This window comes from Phacochoerus africanus, chromosome 5, assembly GCF_016906955.1.
Source record: "Phacochoerus africanus isolate WHEZ1 chromosome 5, ROS_Pafr_v1, whole genome shotgun sequence".
Classification (NCBI taxonomy): domain Eukaryota; kingdom Metazoa; phylum Chordata; class Mammalia; order Artiodactyla; family Suidae; genus Phacochoerus; species Phacochoerus africanus.
This window is the reverse complement of record NC_062548.1, coordinates 33,557,008-33,572,668: the sequence shown is the minus strand read 5'-3', so window position 1 is coordinate 33,572,668 and position 15,661 is coordinate 33,557,008. Positions and strand designations below refer to the sequence as shown.

Here is a 15,661-nt window from a genome sequence, read left to right as displayed (position 1 = left end):
TAATGCTTTCTAAAATTTTGTGCCGTTTCTTGACACTGATGCTTTAGAGGTGGTGTGCTCCTCAGGAAGTAATCTCTGCAGGTATCCGTTGGTTTGTTGGGCTACACCCACAACAGGTGGAGGTGCGCAGATCTGGGATCGAACCCCTGAGCCACTGCAGTGACCACGCCGGATCTTTAACCCACTGCGCCACAAAAAAACTCCATTCCAGATATTTTTAAAAGTTTCATTAGTAAGATGTCAGAGTAAGTTGTCGATTAATTATATGGCACAGGCACTGATTAAGTTGTCGATTAATTGTGTGGCATGGACACGAGGACAGCCACTTAGGGATTCTCTGCTTGGATGGATTGGGAAATGTCACTCAGTAGAACCTGATGTGGAAGAAGGGACCACTGGCTTTTTTGGGGTTTTTTGTTTGCCTTTTTTTTTGACTGCAATGTGCAGCAGCTTGATGTGAGATCTCAATTCCCAGACTACAAATCGAACCAGGACTGCAGCAGTCAAGGCACCAGCTCTGGAGTTCCTGTCATGATGCAGCGGAAATGAATCCAACTAGGAACCATGAGGTTGCAGGTTCGAGCCCTGGCCTCGCTCAGTGGGTTAAGGATCTGGCACTGCCTTGAGCTGTGGTGTAAGTTGAAGACGAGGCTCGGATCTGCTGTGGCTGTGGCTGTGGCTGTGGCTGGCTGCTACAGCTGCGATTAGACCCCTAGCCTGGGAACCTCCATATGCCATGGGTGCGGCCCTAGAAAAGGCAAAAAGCCAAAAAAAAAAGTTGATGTATCTTTTAGGATTCTTTTACTTTTTTATTTTTCAAATGATTTTTATTTTTTCCATTATAGCTGGTTTACAGTGTTCTGTCCACTTTCTACTATACAACAAAGTGACCCAGTCACACATACATATATACATTCTTTTTCTCACATTCTCCTCCATCAGGCTCCATCATAAGTGACTAGATATAGTTCCCAGCAGGATCTCATTGCTCATCCACTCCAAAGGCAATAGTTTGTATCTATTCACCCCAGATTCCCAGTCCACCCCACTCCCTTCCCCTTGGCAACCACGAGTCTGTTCTCCAAGTCCATGAGTTTCTTTTCTGTGGAAAGGTTCATTTGTGCCGTATGTTAGATTCCAGATATAAGTGATATCATATGGTGTTTGTCTTTTTCTTTCTGACTGACTTCACTTAGTATGAGAGTCTCAAGTTCCATCCATGTTGCTGCAGATGGCATTATTTTGTTCCTTTTTATGGCTGAGTAGTATTCCATTGTGTATATATACCACATCTCTTTCTCTCTCTCTTTTTTTTTTTCTGGCCTTTTTGTCATTTTAGGGCTGCACCCGAGGCATATGGAGGTTCCCAGGCTAGGGAGTCAAATCAGAGCTACAGCTGCTGGCCTACACCACAGCCACAGCAACATCAGATCCAAGCCACGTCTGCGACCTACACCACAATTCATGGCCATGCCAGATCCTTAACCCACTGAGTGAAATCGGGGATCAAACCCACATCCTCATGTATACTAGTCAGGTTTGTTAACCACTGAACCACAATGGGAACTCAAAAACATCTTCTTAATCCATGTATCTGTCTGTGGACATTTAGGTTGTTTCCATGTCTTGGCTATTGTCCGGGTGTATGCCCAAGAGTGGGATTGCTGGATCATATGCTAGTTTTACATTTAGTTTTCTGAGGAACCTCCATACTGTTTTCCATAGAGGTTGTACCAATTTACATTCCCACCCACAGTGCAGGAGGGTTCCCTTTTCTCCACACCCTCTCCAGCATTTGTTATTTGATGGCCTTTCTGACTGGTGTGAGGTTCTTTTTATTTTTTAGTTGATGTATAGTTGATTTACAATGTTGTATTAATTTCTGCTGTACAGCAAAGTCATTCAGTTATACATACCATTCTTTTTATATTTTTCCATTATGATTTTTCACAGGATATTGAATGTGCTGTATAGTTGGACCTTGTTTTTAGCCTCCTGTATATACTGGTTTGCACCTGCTAACCCCAAACTTCCCATCTACTCCTCTTCCACCTGCCCCCTCAGCACCCACAAGTCTTTTCTCTGTGTCTGGGAGTCTGTTTCTATTTCTATTTTGTAGGTAAGTCCACTTGTGAGGGACCACTTTTATTGCACACTTCCTATGTGCCAGAGCTGACGTTGTCCTCTTACTGCTCAGGCCAGTCCTGTGAGATCTGCGTGGGTAATGCCATTGCTTCTCGACGCCCACGTGAGACTTGGCGAGAATGAATAACTCACCCGTGATCTCATGGCTCGTAGTGAAGCTGGGCATCAGAACGCGTCTTCTGAGTTTAAAACTGAGATGTATTAATTACACTGTCACTCAGAATCAAGACGTAGCTCATACCTCCAAAAAATTAAAATAAGTGTTTTAAAGGCCTCGTACGAACTGATTCCTAGGAGAGCCCACAGCTCTCACTTATTTTGAGCTCGGCCCGTGAGAATTTGCCGAGACCAAAGCCGACTTAGCATCTTGAGACGTGGCTCCTGCCCTCTGGTTCCTCCCAGAGCCTTTCACACACAGAATCTCCTGAGCCGGACTGTCCAGCCTCAGAGTCTAAAGCAGGCTAGAGGCAGTCGGTGAGAAGGCCCCGGAGGCATCACTTTCTCAGCCGTCACAACCTGAGAGCAAGCCGAGAGACAGAAAACCTGGAAGCTGATAGAGCTTCTGGAGGCTTCCTCGCCTAAGGACAGTCAACCCAGAAACATCCTCCACTGGGCAGTAGAGACCCTGAAAGCCTCAGCTTCCGGGCTGGGTTGTGAACATACTGATAGCCCCAGGGCTCAGGCAGCTGACGGGCATGGAGGGGGTGGGTGTTCACACACACGGCCTGAGCTGATTCTTGTCACACAAACGGAGAGCCCAGTGTGGCCAGATGTGATTTGTCCAAAGAAGCCAGGAATCTGGATTTCAAATGCTGGCACCAAATTGTATAGAGGGGGGAGGGGGAGAAAGAAGAACCACAGGAGGGAAAGTCGGCCTGAAGACCACATGTCCCCCGTCACCGTGGAGCGGCGGTTGCCTCTGTGGAGACTGTGCCAGAGGTCTCCGAGGATGGATGCACTTGACAGTGATGCTGCCTCACTGTGGAGCGCCCAGCGGAGTGAGAAAGCTGCTCTCCCACTGAATAAACAGAGGGGTTTGATTTGTTCTGTTCTGTTTTGGTTTTTTTTTGTTTTGTTTTGTTTTGTTTTGTTTTGTTTTGGCTGCACCGAAGGAATATGGAAGTTCCTGGGCCAGGAATCAAATCCGAGCCACAGCTTTAACCTATGCCACAGCAGCAGTGATGCTGAATCCTTGACCCCCTGAGCCACAACCAGACCTCCTAAACATTGGGGTTTTTTGTTTTTGTTTTGTTGTTTTGTTTTTATTTTGCTTCTTAGGGCCACACTCATGGGATATGGAAGTTCTCAGGCTAGGGGTTGAATTGGAGCTGCAGCAGCCAGCCTGTGGCACAGCCACAGCAATGCCAGATCCGAGCAGTGTCTACAATCTACACCACAGCTCACGGCAACACCCGATCCCCGACCCACTGAGCGAGGCAAGGGATCAAACCTGCATCCTCAAGGAGACTAGTCAGATTCGTTTCCGCTCCACCACAACGCCAACTCCTAAACAGTGGTTCTTAACCTCATTTGGATCCTGCTCCCCTTTGAGAAGCCTAATCAAAGCTATAGAGTTCCTTCAGAAAAAGGCGTGCACAGACACATGCTCGCACGTGGTTTCAGAGCGTGCGCAGAGCCCCTGAAGTGCTTCCCCAGCCAGCAGTTGAGAACTCAACCTTTATTTCAGAAACCGATGCTCTTCCAGGTGGCTCAGTCCCGCGGTTTTGCTGTGCACTTCCATCCTGCCGCGTTCAGCCGTCATTAGTCTGCAGTTTTGCAGGCTTTTCCAACTCAGACATGCTTCCTGTCGGCTGTGAACGAGGTAACCAGCACTCGTAAAGTCATGCGATGCTAACACGTAAACCCAAGTGTATCCGTGTCCACAGGGCACTAGGAGTGGAAATGGAATGAGTCCCTCGCCCCAGGCCCAGCCACGTCCGCCCAGTCTCCTCTGAGGTTTTGCAACAAGGAGGGAAGCAGCAGGCTCTGGGCAGGTTCCAACACGAGCTTACTTGTGAAGGAACTTGGAGCCCATGAACCTTCTCCCGGCTCCCAGCCACTGGCGGAACGAGCAGAGTCCGTAGAGAACAGCTGTAAACAGCCCAGGAACATCGGGCCTCCTCCTCAGAGAGGCCTTTAATCGTGGCCAGTGCAGGAGGGCGTGTTGGTCCAAGTCAGATCGCCACGACTCGGAACCTTAGTATCTGAGCTAGATTTTTATCACTTAAGAGGCACTTTCTTTCTCTAAAAGTACTGCTTTCTTTAACGGAAAGAACCCAAATACCTGAGGACAGAAATAGCAAAAAAAGATTAACCGCATTCAGTTAAGCTGTATTCTTTCTCTGTTCGCTTCCATTCTGGGAATTTAGAGTAAAATGAAACAAGCAAAATCCCTTAGAAGTCATCAAAGCCCAAGCAGGTTCTAGTTTGTTTTGTTTTTGTTTTTTGCTTTTTAAGGCCGCACCTACAGCATACGGAGGTTCCCAGGCCAGGGGTCAAATCAGAGCTGCAGCTGGCAGCCTACACCACGGCCACAGCAACTCGGGATCTGACCTGAGTCTGAGACCTACACCACAGCTCACAGCAACGCCAGATCCTTAACCCACTGAGCGAGGGTCCTCATGGATAGTAGTCGGTTTTGTTTCTGCTGCGCCACAAGTACTGTTCCTGTGGGAGCCTCTGAATCAGATGTTAAAAGAAATGATTACTTAATGGGAAGGCAGATTTGTTTGGGTAAAATCTGTTATTTCAGGGTTCCCGTCGTGGTGCAGCGGAAATGAATCCGACTAGGAACCATGAGGTTTCGGGTTGGATCCCTGGCCTCACTCAGTGGGTTAAGGATCCAGCGTTGCCGTGAGCTGTGGTGTAGGTTGCAGACATGCTCAGAGCTGGCGCTGCGGTGGCTCTGGCGTAGGCTGGTAGCAACAGCTCTGCTTAGACCCCTAGCCTGGGAACGTCCATATGCCGCAGTGCGGCCCTAAAAGCTCAAAAGACAAAAAAAAAAAAAAAAAATCTGTTGTTTCCATGAAGTAAATCTGTTGTTGCCAACTCCAGACATTTTAGTGGGCCAAGAAGGTGATTTGTTTCAAATTATGTATGTCATTTCATTGAGAAAACTGCGGCCAGGGAAGTTACATTTTCAAAGGAAGTTAGCAAAAAGCAAGGAGCTAGAATCCTCCAGCCTCCCCCTCCAAGTCCATTGAACTTTCCACTACACCGTTTTTGCTTTACCTAATGTTTTTTTGGCCACACCCACAGCATGCAGAAGTTCCCAGGCCAGGGATCGAACCCACACCACAACAGTGACCAGAGCCACAGCAGTGACAACACTGGATCATTAACCTGCTGAGCAACCAGGGAACTCCTGCTTTACCAAATTTTTGAATGTATGACAATAGGTCAGAAAGAAATTTAGTGCTGTTTCTGTGGTTTATGGAATGTAAAATTTTATTTATTTATTTATTTATTGACTGAATCCATGACCCATAGACGTTCCCAGGCTAGGGATCAAACCCCTGCCACAGCAGCAGCCTAAGCTACTGGAGTGGCAACGCAGGGTCTTTAATTCACTGTACCACATGTAAACTCCCTGGAATGTAAAGTTTTAGATGCCAAATTTTGGTACATTTCAAAAACAGACCTTTAAGGGAGGTCCTGTTGTGGCTCATTGGTAATGAACCTGACTAGTATCCATGAGGACTTGGGTTCGATCCCCGGTCCTACTCAGTGGGTTAAGGATCCAGCTTTGCCATGAGCTGGGGTGTAGGTCGCAGACACAGTTGAGATCCTGCGTTGCTGTGGCTGTGGTGTAGGCCGGCAGCTGCAGCTCAGATTCGACCCCTAGCCTGGGAACCTCCATGTGCCCTGGGTGCAGCCCTAAAAAGCAAAAAGAAAAAAGGACTGTAATAGAATGGCTGTCATCTCAAACACCTACTAAATTCTGTGTCCTATTTCTGTTGTTGTCTCTTTTTTCCTAGATTTAATGATGCTTCACAGCCGTTTTCCGACTCTGACATTTTCTGTGTCTGTGGAGCCCCTTAGTTGCTGAGAGATGGAGCAATTGCCACAAAATGATCTGAACACAGAGAGCCATAGGGAAGATGACCCTGTCACGAGCACTAGCCCTCAGATTTCTGTCAGTGAATTCTCCTGCCACTGCTGTTACGACATCCTGGTTAACCCCACCACCTTGAACTGTGGGCACAGCTTCTGCCGGCACTGCCTCGCTCTGTGGTGGGCCTCTTCCAAGAAAACAGAATGCCCAGAATGCCGAGACAAATGGGAAGGTTTCCCCAAAGTCAATATTCTCCTCAGGTAATGCTGCGTCCATGTTGGTAGCACATGGAGCAGTTTCTCTCTCTCTTTTTTTTTTGCTTTTCAGGGCCACACCTGCAGCATATGGAAATTCCCAGGCTAGAGGTCGAATTGGAGCTGCAGCTGCCAGCCTACACCACAGCTATAGCCACACAGGATCCAAGCTGCGTCTGCAACCTACACCACAGCTCACAGCAACACTGGATCCTTAACCCACTAAGCAAGGCCAGGGATCGAACCTGCATCCTCATGGATACTAGTTGGGTTCGTTAACCTCTGAGCCACGACAGGAACTCCCATACTATCTATTTGTGCAGTTTACTATTTCTTTTTGACAATATAAGGCTTAAATTTATTCACCTTGATACACAGTGACATCCAGTAAATTCATTTTTTAAACTATGTAGTGAGTTTTGGGAGTTCCTGCTGTGGTGCAGTAGGTTAAGAATCTGTGTAGTTCCAGTGGCTGCTGAGGCAGGGGTTCAATCCCTGGCCCAGTCCTGCAGGTTAAAGGGTCTGGGGTTTTTGCAGCTGCCATGTAGCTCACAGCTGTGGCTCACATTCAGTCCCTGGCCTGGGAATTTCCTTGTGTGGTGGGTGCAGCCATAAAAAAACAAAGAACTCTGTAGTGTTTTATTGTGTGAGTATGCCGAGCTTTATGCAGCTGTTTCCCTAACAGTGGACAGACAAGGGTTTCTCATGTGTTGGTGTTACCACTGGGGCCATAACCAATCTTCTTGTCCATTCCTCTAGAACACTTGTATATTATTAAATGTTGATACTAGTTTCAGTGTGACCTCTAACATATTTAGCAAAACAACTGTCTCGTGATTTTTTTTTTCTGTTCTCCATAGGGATGCCATTGAAAAGTTATTTCCCGACGCCATTAGAATGCGAGTCGAAGACATTCAGCAGAATGATGACATCGTCCAGAGTCTTGTGGCCTTTCAGAAGTATGGGAGCGATCAGATTCCTTTCGCTCCCCACACAGGCCAAGCGCCTCAGCAGAGAGGCGGGGGATTCTTTTCGGGTGTGCTCACGGCTCTAACTGGCGTGGCTGTAAGTTGACATTTGTCGGTCCCCCTCCCTCCCGTGGTTTCCAAGGAGTCAGTTCTGGTGAAATACACCTAAGCGATCAGTGATGTGACCACATGGTCCTTTACAGCCTGGGGAGGTTGCCTGTGCAAGTGTGTCCTGGGTCGTGTTCAGAGCCCAGGAAGTGTTAGCTTCGCACTGTGCAGTGGGCTCCGTGGAGAGGAGGCACCGGGACGGGGAGGTGTCAGAGCTGCAGCCTTTTTTTTTTTTTTGTCTTTTTGCCATTTCTTGGGCCGCTCCTGCGGCATATGGAGGTTCCCGGGCTAGGGGTCGAATCAGAGCCGTAGCCGCCAGCCTACGCCAGAGCCATAGCAATGCAGGATCCCAGCCGCGTCTGCGACCTACACCACAGCTCACAGCAACGCTGGAACCTTGACCCACTGAGCAAGGGCAGGGGTCGAACCCGCAACCTCATGGTTTCGTTAACCACTGTGCCATGACGGGAACTCCATGAGCTGCAGCCTTTTAATTGCTGTTTCCTGATTATAACAGTGAGCACCTTCCAGTGCAGAGGCTGTGTCTTCATAAGTTCCACCCATGGGACAAAAGCTAGATGTTACCAATGTTCCAGTAGGAAAGGCACATGAGGAGTTCCCTGGTGGCTTAGTGGGATCTGGTGCTGTCACTGCTTTGGCATGGGTTCGGTCCCTGACCTGGGAACTTTTATGTGCCACAGACAGGAGGGGGGGAGGGAGGGAAGGAAGGAAGGAGGAAGGGGAGAAAGGAAGGAGAGAGGGCACAAGAGGCCACATGAAGGGGTCAGGAGTGCCCTGCATTGTGACCCATCCCTGTCCCTGTTCCCCGATGGCCCGAGAATCAGCAGAGAGGTAGCCGTGAGCTGTGATGTAGGTCGAAGACGCAGCTCCAGTCCCGAGTCGCTGTGGCTGTGGCGTAGGCCAGCAGCTGCCGCTCTGATTCGACCCCTCGCCTGGGCACTTCACCGGGCTGGCGCTGCCCAGCTCTCTGTGGCGGGGGTGGTGCCCAGCATCCGATACAGTTCAAGCCTCTTCCCTTCCTGGCCCCACACCCACTAGAAGCAGGCATCTCTGATCCTTCTGTGCAGTGAATCCGTGTCCCTTTTCCCCAGGTGGTCCTGCTGGTGTATCACTGGAGCAGCAGGGAATCCGAGCACGACCTCCTGGTCCACAAGGCAGTGGCCAGGTGGACAGCAGAAGAAGTTGTCCTCTGGCTGGAGCAGCTGGGCCCCTGGGCCTCTCTCTACAGAGACAGGTTTTTATCTGAAAGAGTAAATGGCAGGTGAGGAGCAATATCTCCCGTTCCGTCACTGGCATTTTCTTTAAACAGGTTTATTGAGATGCAGTCCACACGCTCTAAACTTCACCCATTTAGCGTGTACACTCAGTGGGCTTTAACATATTCCCAGATAGGCGCAGCCGTCGCCACAGTCACCCCGCAAAAGGCAGCTCTTGCTAAAAGCAGTCAGTCCTCCTTTTCCCTCCCTCTGCCCCGGGCAAGCGCCGGTCGGCCTTCTGACTCTTGGATCTGTCTGTTCGGAGTATTTCCATTCTTCATCCGTGCCTCCTTCAGTTGATGGACACTTGCTGCCATGGTCATTCGGGTAAAGGTTTTTGTGTGGACGTGCATTTTCTTTTTTTTTTTTTGTCTTTTTTGTTGTTGTTGTTGTTATTGTTGTTGTTGTTGCTATTTCTTGGGCCGCTCCCACGGCATATGGAGGTTCCCAGGCTAGGGGTTGAATCGGAGCTGTAGCCACCGGCCTACGCCAGAGCCACAGCAACTCGGGATCCGAGCCGCGTCTGCAACCTACACCATAGCTCACGGCAACGCCGGATCGTTAACCCACTGAGCAAGGGCAGGGACCGAACCCACAACCTCATGGTTCCTAGTCGGATTCGTTAACCACTGCGCCACGACGGGAACTCCGGACGTGCATTTTCAATCCTCAGTAATAATCCCTTGGAGTGGAACTGGGTGGGCCATAAGGTGACTCTGTGTTTACCTCTTGGAGGATCACTGAACGTCTTTCTCAAGCAGCCATACCATGTGATGGCCTTACCTTTTAATTGCTGTTTCCTGATTGTAACAGTGACATATTTATTTATTTAAAAATAATAATGTAGGGGAGTTCCCGTTGTGGCTCAGCATTAACCCAGCTAGTATCCATGAGGACACGGGTTTGATCCCCGGCCTCACTCAGTGGGTTAAGGATCCAGTGTTGCCATGAGCTGTGATGTAGGTCAAAGACGCAGCTCCAGTCCCGAGTTGCTGTGGCTGTGGTGTAGGCCGGCAGCTGCAGCTCAGATTCGACCCCTTGCCTAGGAACTTCTGTATGCTGTGGGTGTGGCCCTAAAAAGACAAAATAATAATAATAATAATGTAGAAATATAGGATATTAGAAGTGAAATTTACCATTATAATCCTGTTTGTCAGAGATACCTACTACTATGATCTTGCTGGACACTTGTCCACATTTCTTTCAAGGTTTATACAGGCTTTCACATAGGAACGTGTTACTTGTTTATTTCAACTGAAAATGCGATTATACTAAGCAGACCTGTGTTCATATGTGTACATCTATATGAATATATCCATGCTAAGGTCTGTTGAATTAACATCTACAACCACACGTTTGCAAGGCGTCCTTTCTTCTCCAGACAGGACCAGACTGCATTGTGCACATACCGTGAAGAACCCAGTAGCTGGAGGAGCTCACTCATCGATGGGCAGTGGGGCAGCCTGCTTCTGCCCATCAGCAAATCCCCTGCCCCTTCCTGAGCCCTGTGCATCTTGACTGAGGCCCCTCCTTCCTCGAAGGGACCACATAGGGATGTTACTTAGACCACCAGGCAGCCGTGCTGTACCCCATTCGAGGCAGACTCTGCCAGCCTGCCTGAGCACCCCACCTCCAGCTCTGGTCATTTCCCCCCTGAACTGAGCTTTCAACACTTGACACTCTTGGGAGGTCCTGTTGTGGCACAGCAGGAATGAATTCAACTAGTATCCATGAGGACAGGGGTTCAATCCCTGGCCCCGCTCAGGGGGTTAAGGATCTGGTGTTGCTGTGAGCTGTGGTGTAGGTTGCAGACACGGATGGGATCCTGCATTGATGTGGCTGTGGTGTAGGCTGGCAGCTGCAGCTCCAATTTGCCCCCTAGCTTGGGAACCTCCATATGCCATGGGTGTGGCCCTTAAAAAAAAACAAAACACTTTCCATTGAGGAAGCAAAATGCTCCCACTCGGTCAGTTTTTTGTAAGACATAGCACCACCTCCCACCTTGCCCCAGTCATAGTTTGTTTAAAAAAAAAATTCTCTACCTAGTTAATACAGTATATCTTTGCATAACTATCTTCCTCCCAGAGGCTTGATTCCTAAAACTAGAATTGCTGAGAGGAAGAGAATAAACCTTTACGATTAAATATTACCCACTTGCCCACCAGAGCACATCCACCTCCTCTCCACTGCAGTGCCTGTGCCCACCCACTAGGCACCATCTGCCAGCCCTCAGGGCGCTTTTAAGGAGGAATCCCTGTGAAAGTGGGTTTGCATTTTCTGATAAAAGGGAAAAGATAAGGAATCTACATTTATTTTTATTTAATCACTACTCCAAAACAACTCCTCCTAATGTCCTACTGTTTTGCTGGCTTTCTTTCTTTCTTTTTTTTTTTTTCTGTATACAAACACTCACTTTCAAAAATAGGTCAGAGTTGGAGTTGCCACTCATTGGTAACGAACCCAACTAGTATCCATGAGGATGTGGGTGCGTTCCATCCCTTAGTCAGTGGGTTAAGGATCCGGTGTTGCCGTGAGCTGTGGTGTAGGTCGCAGATGTGGCTCAGATCTGTGTCCCTGTGACTGTGGTGTAGGCCAGCAGCTGCAGCTCCAATTTGACTCCTAGCCTGGGAACTTCCATATGCCACCAGTGCGGCCTAAAAAGACAAAAAAAAAAAAAAAAAAGAGTGCATAGCTGAAATCCAGGGTTAGGAGCAAAACTAAATCCATTCCTTGGATGTGCTGTGGGCAAGTCACTCTTTCTTTAAGCCAGTTTTCTCATCCGCACAATGGGTGTAATGCCACCCACAATGCAGAATTGGTAACTGGATCCATGACAGTGTATGAAAGCATTAGCAGATAGTCAGTAGCACATGGCAAGCATTCATTTCTTGCTGTTCCACATATTTCATATATTAAGTGTCTTCCCTCGAGCCCCAAGTGTTGTGTTGATAAGATGGAACTCTGCAGAGTTTGCTTCCAGAATATAATCTCAAAAGAAATCTCCTCCTCTCCCCTCCCCGCGCCCCCTCCCCCCACCCAGGTTGCTCTTAACTTTGACAGAGGAAGACTTTTCCAGGGCGCCATACAGCATAGAAAATAGCATCCACCGAAGAGCCATCCTCATGGAACTGGAGCAAGTCAAAGCACTCGGCGTGAAGCCACCCCAGAACCTCTGGGAATATAAGGTGAACACTTTCTTTTTCCAATTGAAAAAGAGTGTAGAGAACAAGCTAGCCGTTATCTGTCTGCCCACTGCTCCAGGACACACCGCAGACACCACTGTCGCCCCCTCGAGTCCCACCCTTTCCATGCCAGGCTTTGAATCCTTCCTGGGTATGTTTTCTTGCTCGTGTTACTGTGTGTATCTGCAGCTCTGAGAACTTTGTTTTACAGATTTTTTTTTTTTTCTTTTTGTCGCTGCTCTGCCTTGCATGGGTGTTCCCAGGCCAGGATCAGATCCGAGCTGCAATTGCGACCCACACCACAGTTGCAGCAACACCAGATCCTTTAACCCACTGTGCCAGGCAGGGGATTGAACCTGCTTCCCGGTGCTGCAGAGATGCTGCCAGTCTCATTGTTCCACAGTAGAAACTCCTGTTCTACAGGTTTTTTGTTTTTTTGGAGGGTTCGTCTTTTTAGGGCCACACCCCCGGCATACGGAGGTTCGCAGGCTAGGGGTCAAATCAGAGCTGTAGTTGCGGGCCTACACCACAGCCACAGCAACGCAGGATCCAAGATGCGTCTGGACCAGCACCACAACTCACGGCAACACCGGCTCCTTAACTCACTGAGCGAGGCCAGGAATTGAACCTGCGTCCTCATGGATGCTAGTCAGACTCATTTCTGCTGAGCCAAGACAGGAAGTCCCTGTTCTACAGAATTTTAACCTTAACATAAGAGGCTGAGCTTATCCTTCTGCAAGTAGCTTTTCCCTCTGGCTCCAGCTCACCGTTTCTCTTGTGCCGGATCCCACTGCACGAGTGTGTGACAGCTTATGCTTTCTCCTCGTGGTGGACACTGAGATTGTTTCCATTTTTGCTACAAGAATCAGTGCTGCTGTGGACGTTCTCGCAAAGCACGTGAGCTCCCACGGAAAGCTTGCTTTACGCCATTCACTGAGGAATGGGATTCCCAGGTCACAGGAAATGCACATCTTCAGCTTTATTAGATGCTGATAAATTGTTCTAAAGTGTGGCTGAGCCAACTAGTTCTCTTTTATGGAGGAGGTTTAGCCAATACTATGCCACAAATCCCCTATTTTTATTAGTTATAGACTATCTGGGTTACGTAGACCTAGATCCTAAAAGAAGACATCATGGAGAAAAATAAATACAAATAACTGATAAATCTACAAGGGAGAAAGCTCACAGGTAATTCCAGCACAAGTTGTACTTGTACGTTGTTTTCTCCTCTGCATTGTCAGGACAGGAACGTTCATAACCCAAGGACAGAGACAGTCATGTTTTGCAGATCCTGCATTGTGCTGTTTCTCTGGAGAGCAGTTTGTCGGTTAACTCTTAAAACGTAAATGGTACCTACTCTTTGATCTGCAGTTTCACGTTCTTTGCCTCTAGAGCACAGGCAGCACTGTACTGTGACCGGGAGAAGGCTCTGGAACCTGACCCCTGGGCCCCTGGCCAGGCTCCTCCAGTACAGGCTGACTGTGGGAACACCAGCAAAGACTGGGCCTCCTGATGTCCCTTCCTGTTGAGCCAGTGCCTTCATGGAGTCATAGTGAGACTTGAATGCTTGAGCCGCAGGTCATTAAACAAGATGTTCATCCCAATGCCATTGGCAATAGCACCTTGGAAAGCACCTCCTCGCCCATCAGTAGGAGGAGCAGGGTGAATAAATAAGGCAGATGACACGTGTAGCCAGTACAAAGGAAGGAGGCGACTCAGGGCACGTTAACAAGAAAGGATGCCCAGGTTGTACTGTTACCCGACGATGAAGGAAAGCACGTTAGACGGCCTGCTGATTTGTATGTGTCATCGACAGTTTCTGGAAGGATGCACAGATTGTTAGCCGTGTTTTCATCTAAGCATTGAGGCTTGGCGTGGGAGGGCAAATTCTATTTGTCCTGTGATACATTTCTGTGCCACTTGGAAAAAATTACATTTACCCTGTGTATGTATTTCTTTAAAACTGAAAAAAACACAGGGAGTTCCCAGTCATGGCTCAGAGGTGACAAACCTGACTAGTATCCATGAGGTTCGATCCCTGGCCCCACTCAGTGGGTTGAGGATCTAGCGTTGCCGTGAGCCATGGTGTGGGTCGTGGACACTGTTTGCATCTGGAGTTGCTGTGGCTGTGGTGCAGGTTGGAAGCCACAGCCCTCATTCAAGCCCTAGCCTGGGAACTTCCATATGCCGCAAGTGAGGCTGTAAAAAGCAAAAAAAAAAAAAAAAAAAAACTGAAAAAATCAGTAGTTTCAGAATTTTTGAAGAATGGGGATGGGCTCCTAAGAGAGAAGATTTATTGTTTTCTGTGTCATTATTTGTTTGTTAATTTAAAAAATTCCCTACTTCTGTACAACAGGATTGGCAGCATCTCTGGAGCCCTGGGATGCAGGTTCTATCCCCAGCCCAGCTCAGTGGGTTGAGGATCTGACATTGCTGCAGCTGTGTGGGTGGAGCTGATCTGATCCCTGGCCACAGCATTCCATTTGCCACGTCGAGGCCAAAAAAAAAATCCCATATTTTCTTTTATCATAAATTATTAGTTCTGATAATGCAGTCAAACTCTGGACTTTTTGTAGCCAATATTAGTCCCATGATGAGGTGTAATATCTGGCAGAACCTTTCTGGGTCACATATCCAGCAGTGACCCTCTATTTAGAATAGGTGGTTACTATTAACCAGAGCGAATCGGAATGTGATTCTGGTCCTGCTGTAAAAAGCAAGTAGAAGCTTGTGAGCAGTCTGCTCCTTCAGAGCTCTGTGCTCCCAGCCCCTCTCCAAGGGGGGAGCATTTGATGTTTAGCCAAAAGGCTGTGTGATGCGACACCTCCAGCTCTAGTGTCCCGAGCGGCCGGCCTTCCCTGGGGGCCACTGTTCTCATCTCACTTGGAAGAGACAGCCCCCCACCTAGTGCCGTCATCGTAATCGCCACCCCAGTGGGTTGGTTTATCCTCCTCCTCTGATAGGAAGTAGCCAACAGTGGGGAGATTTGGGTCCAGCTGACAGCAGACCTGCAAGCATGAAACCTTGTCGTCTCGCTGTCTCCTGCAAACCAGGATGTGGCCGGACAGCATCAAGCTTTATTCCTGGGACCCGTGTTCCTTTTAGAGCATGTGTGCTCCCCAAGAATGGCCTTGCCCCAAGGCCCTTGGTTTTTGGGGGGTGAGAAGCTTTCAGTATCACAGTGACTTGCAGCCCCCCAAAGACCACAGTCCGTAAGCAGATACACAGTATGTCCGTGGTACTAACACTTCTTGGGGGGGAGGTTTATGAAAAAATGTCTTTAAAGGGTTGGAAACACTACTTTAGGATGCAGAACTACTTTCAAATTTCTACATCTCACCAAAAGTTACGGTACAAAGGTATTTTTTAGAAGTTGGGTTTTTTTCCCAAGGCTTTTATTATTAGGAAATTTCAAATATACACGAAAGCAGGATAATTGTACAAAACGGCCATCAATCCATATCTGCAATGGCAACTCATGACTGTGTTAGTTTCAATAATGCTAACTCTTGCTAACCCTGATGTTTCGAAAATCTGAGATGTCGTGTATTTCTTAGGTAAATATTTCATTGAATCTCTAAAAAGGAAAGACTTAAAAAAACAACTAAAATACCACAATGTAACCCCCAGAATTAATAATTCTCTGATGTTATCAAATAATTTGTCAGTATTT

At 48.1% G+C, this 15,661-nt stretch overlaps 1 protein-coding gene across 4 annotated transcripts in view; it reads left to right on the top strand.

Moving 5' to 3' along the window:
- Positions 1-15,661, top strand: part of BFAR (bifunctional apoptosis regulator) — a 31,943-nt gene that overhangs the window by 5,093 nt on the left and 11,189 nt on the right. For 2 of the 4 annotated variants that reach the window (XM_047780464.1, XM_047780461.1), the window contains exons 2-5: positions 6,123-6,459; positions 7,314-7,518; positions 8,642-8,811; positions 11,847-11,991. In XM_047780464.1, the coding sequence (XP_047636420.1) occupies positions 6,197-6,459; positions 7,314-7,518; positions 8,642-8,811; positions 11,847-11,991 (783 nt within the window). In that variant the 5' untranslated portion in view covers positions 6,123-6,196. Of the gene's footprint in view, positions 1-3,832; positions 3,968-6,122; positions 6,460-7,313; positions 7,519-8,641; positions 8,812-11,846; positions 11,992-15,661 lie in introns of all 4 variants that reach the window. The other 2 variants (XM_047780463.1, XM_047780462.1) reach the window with 2 other exon arrangements.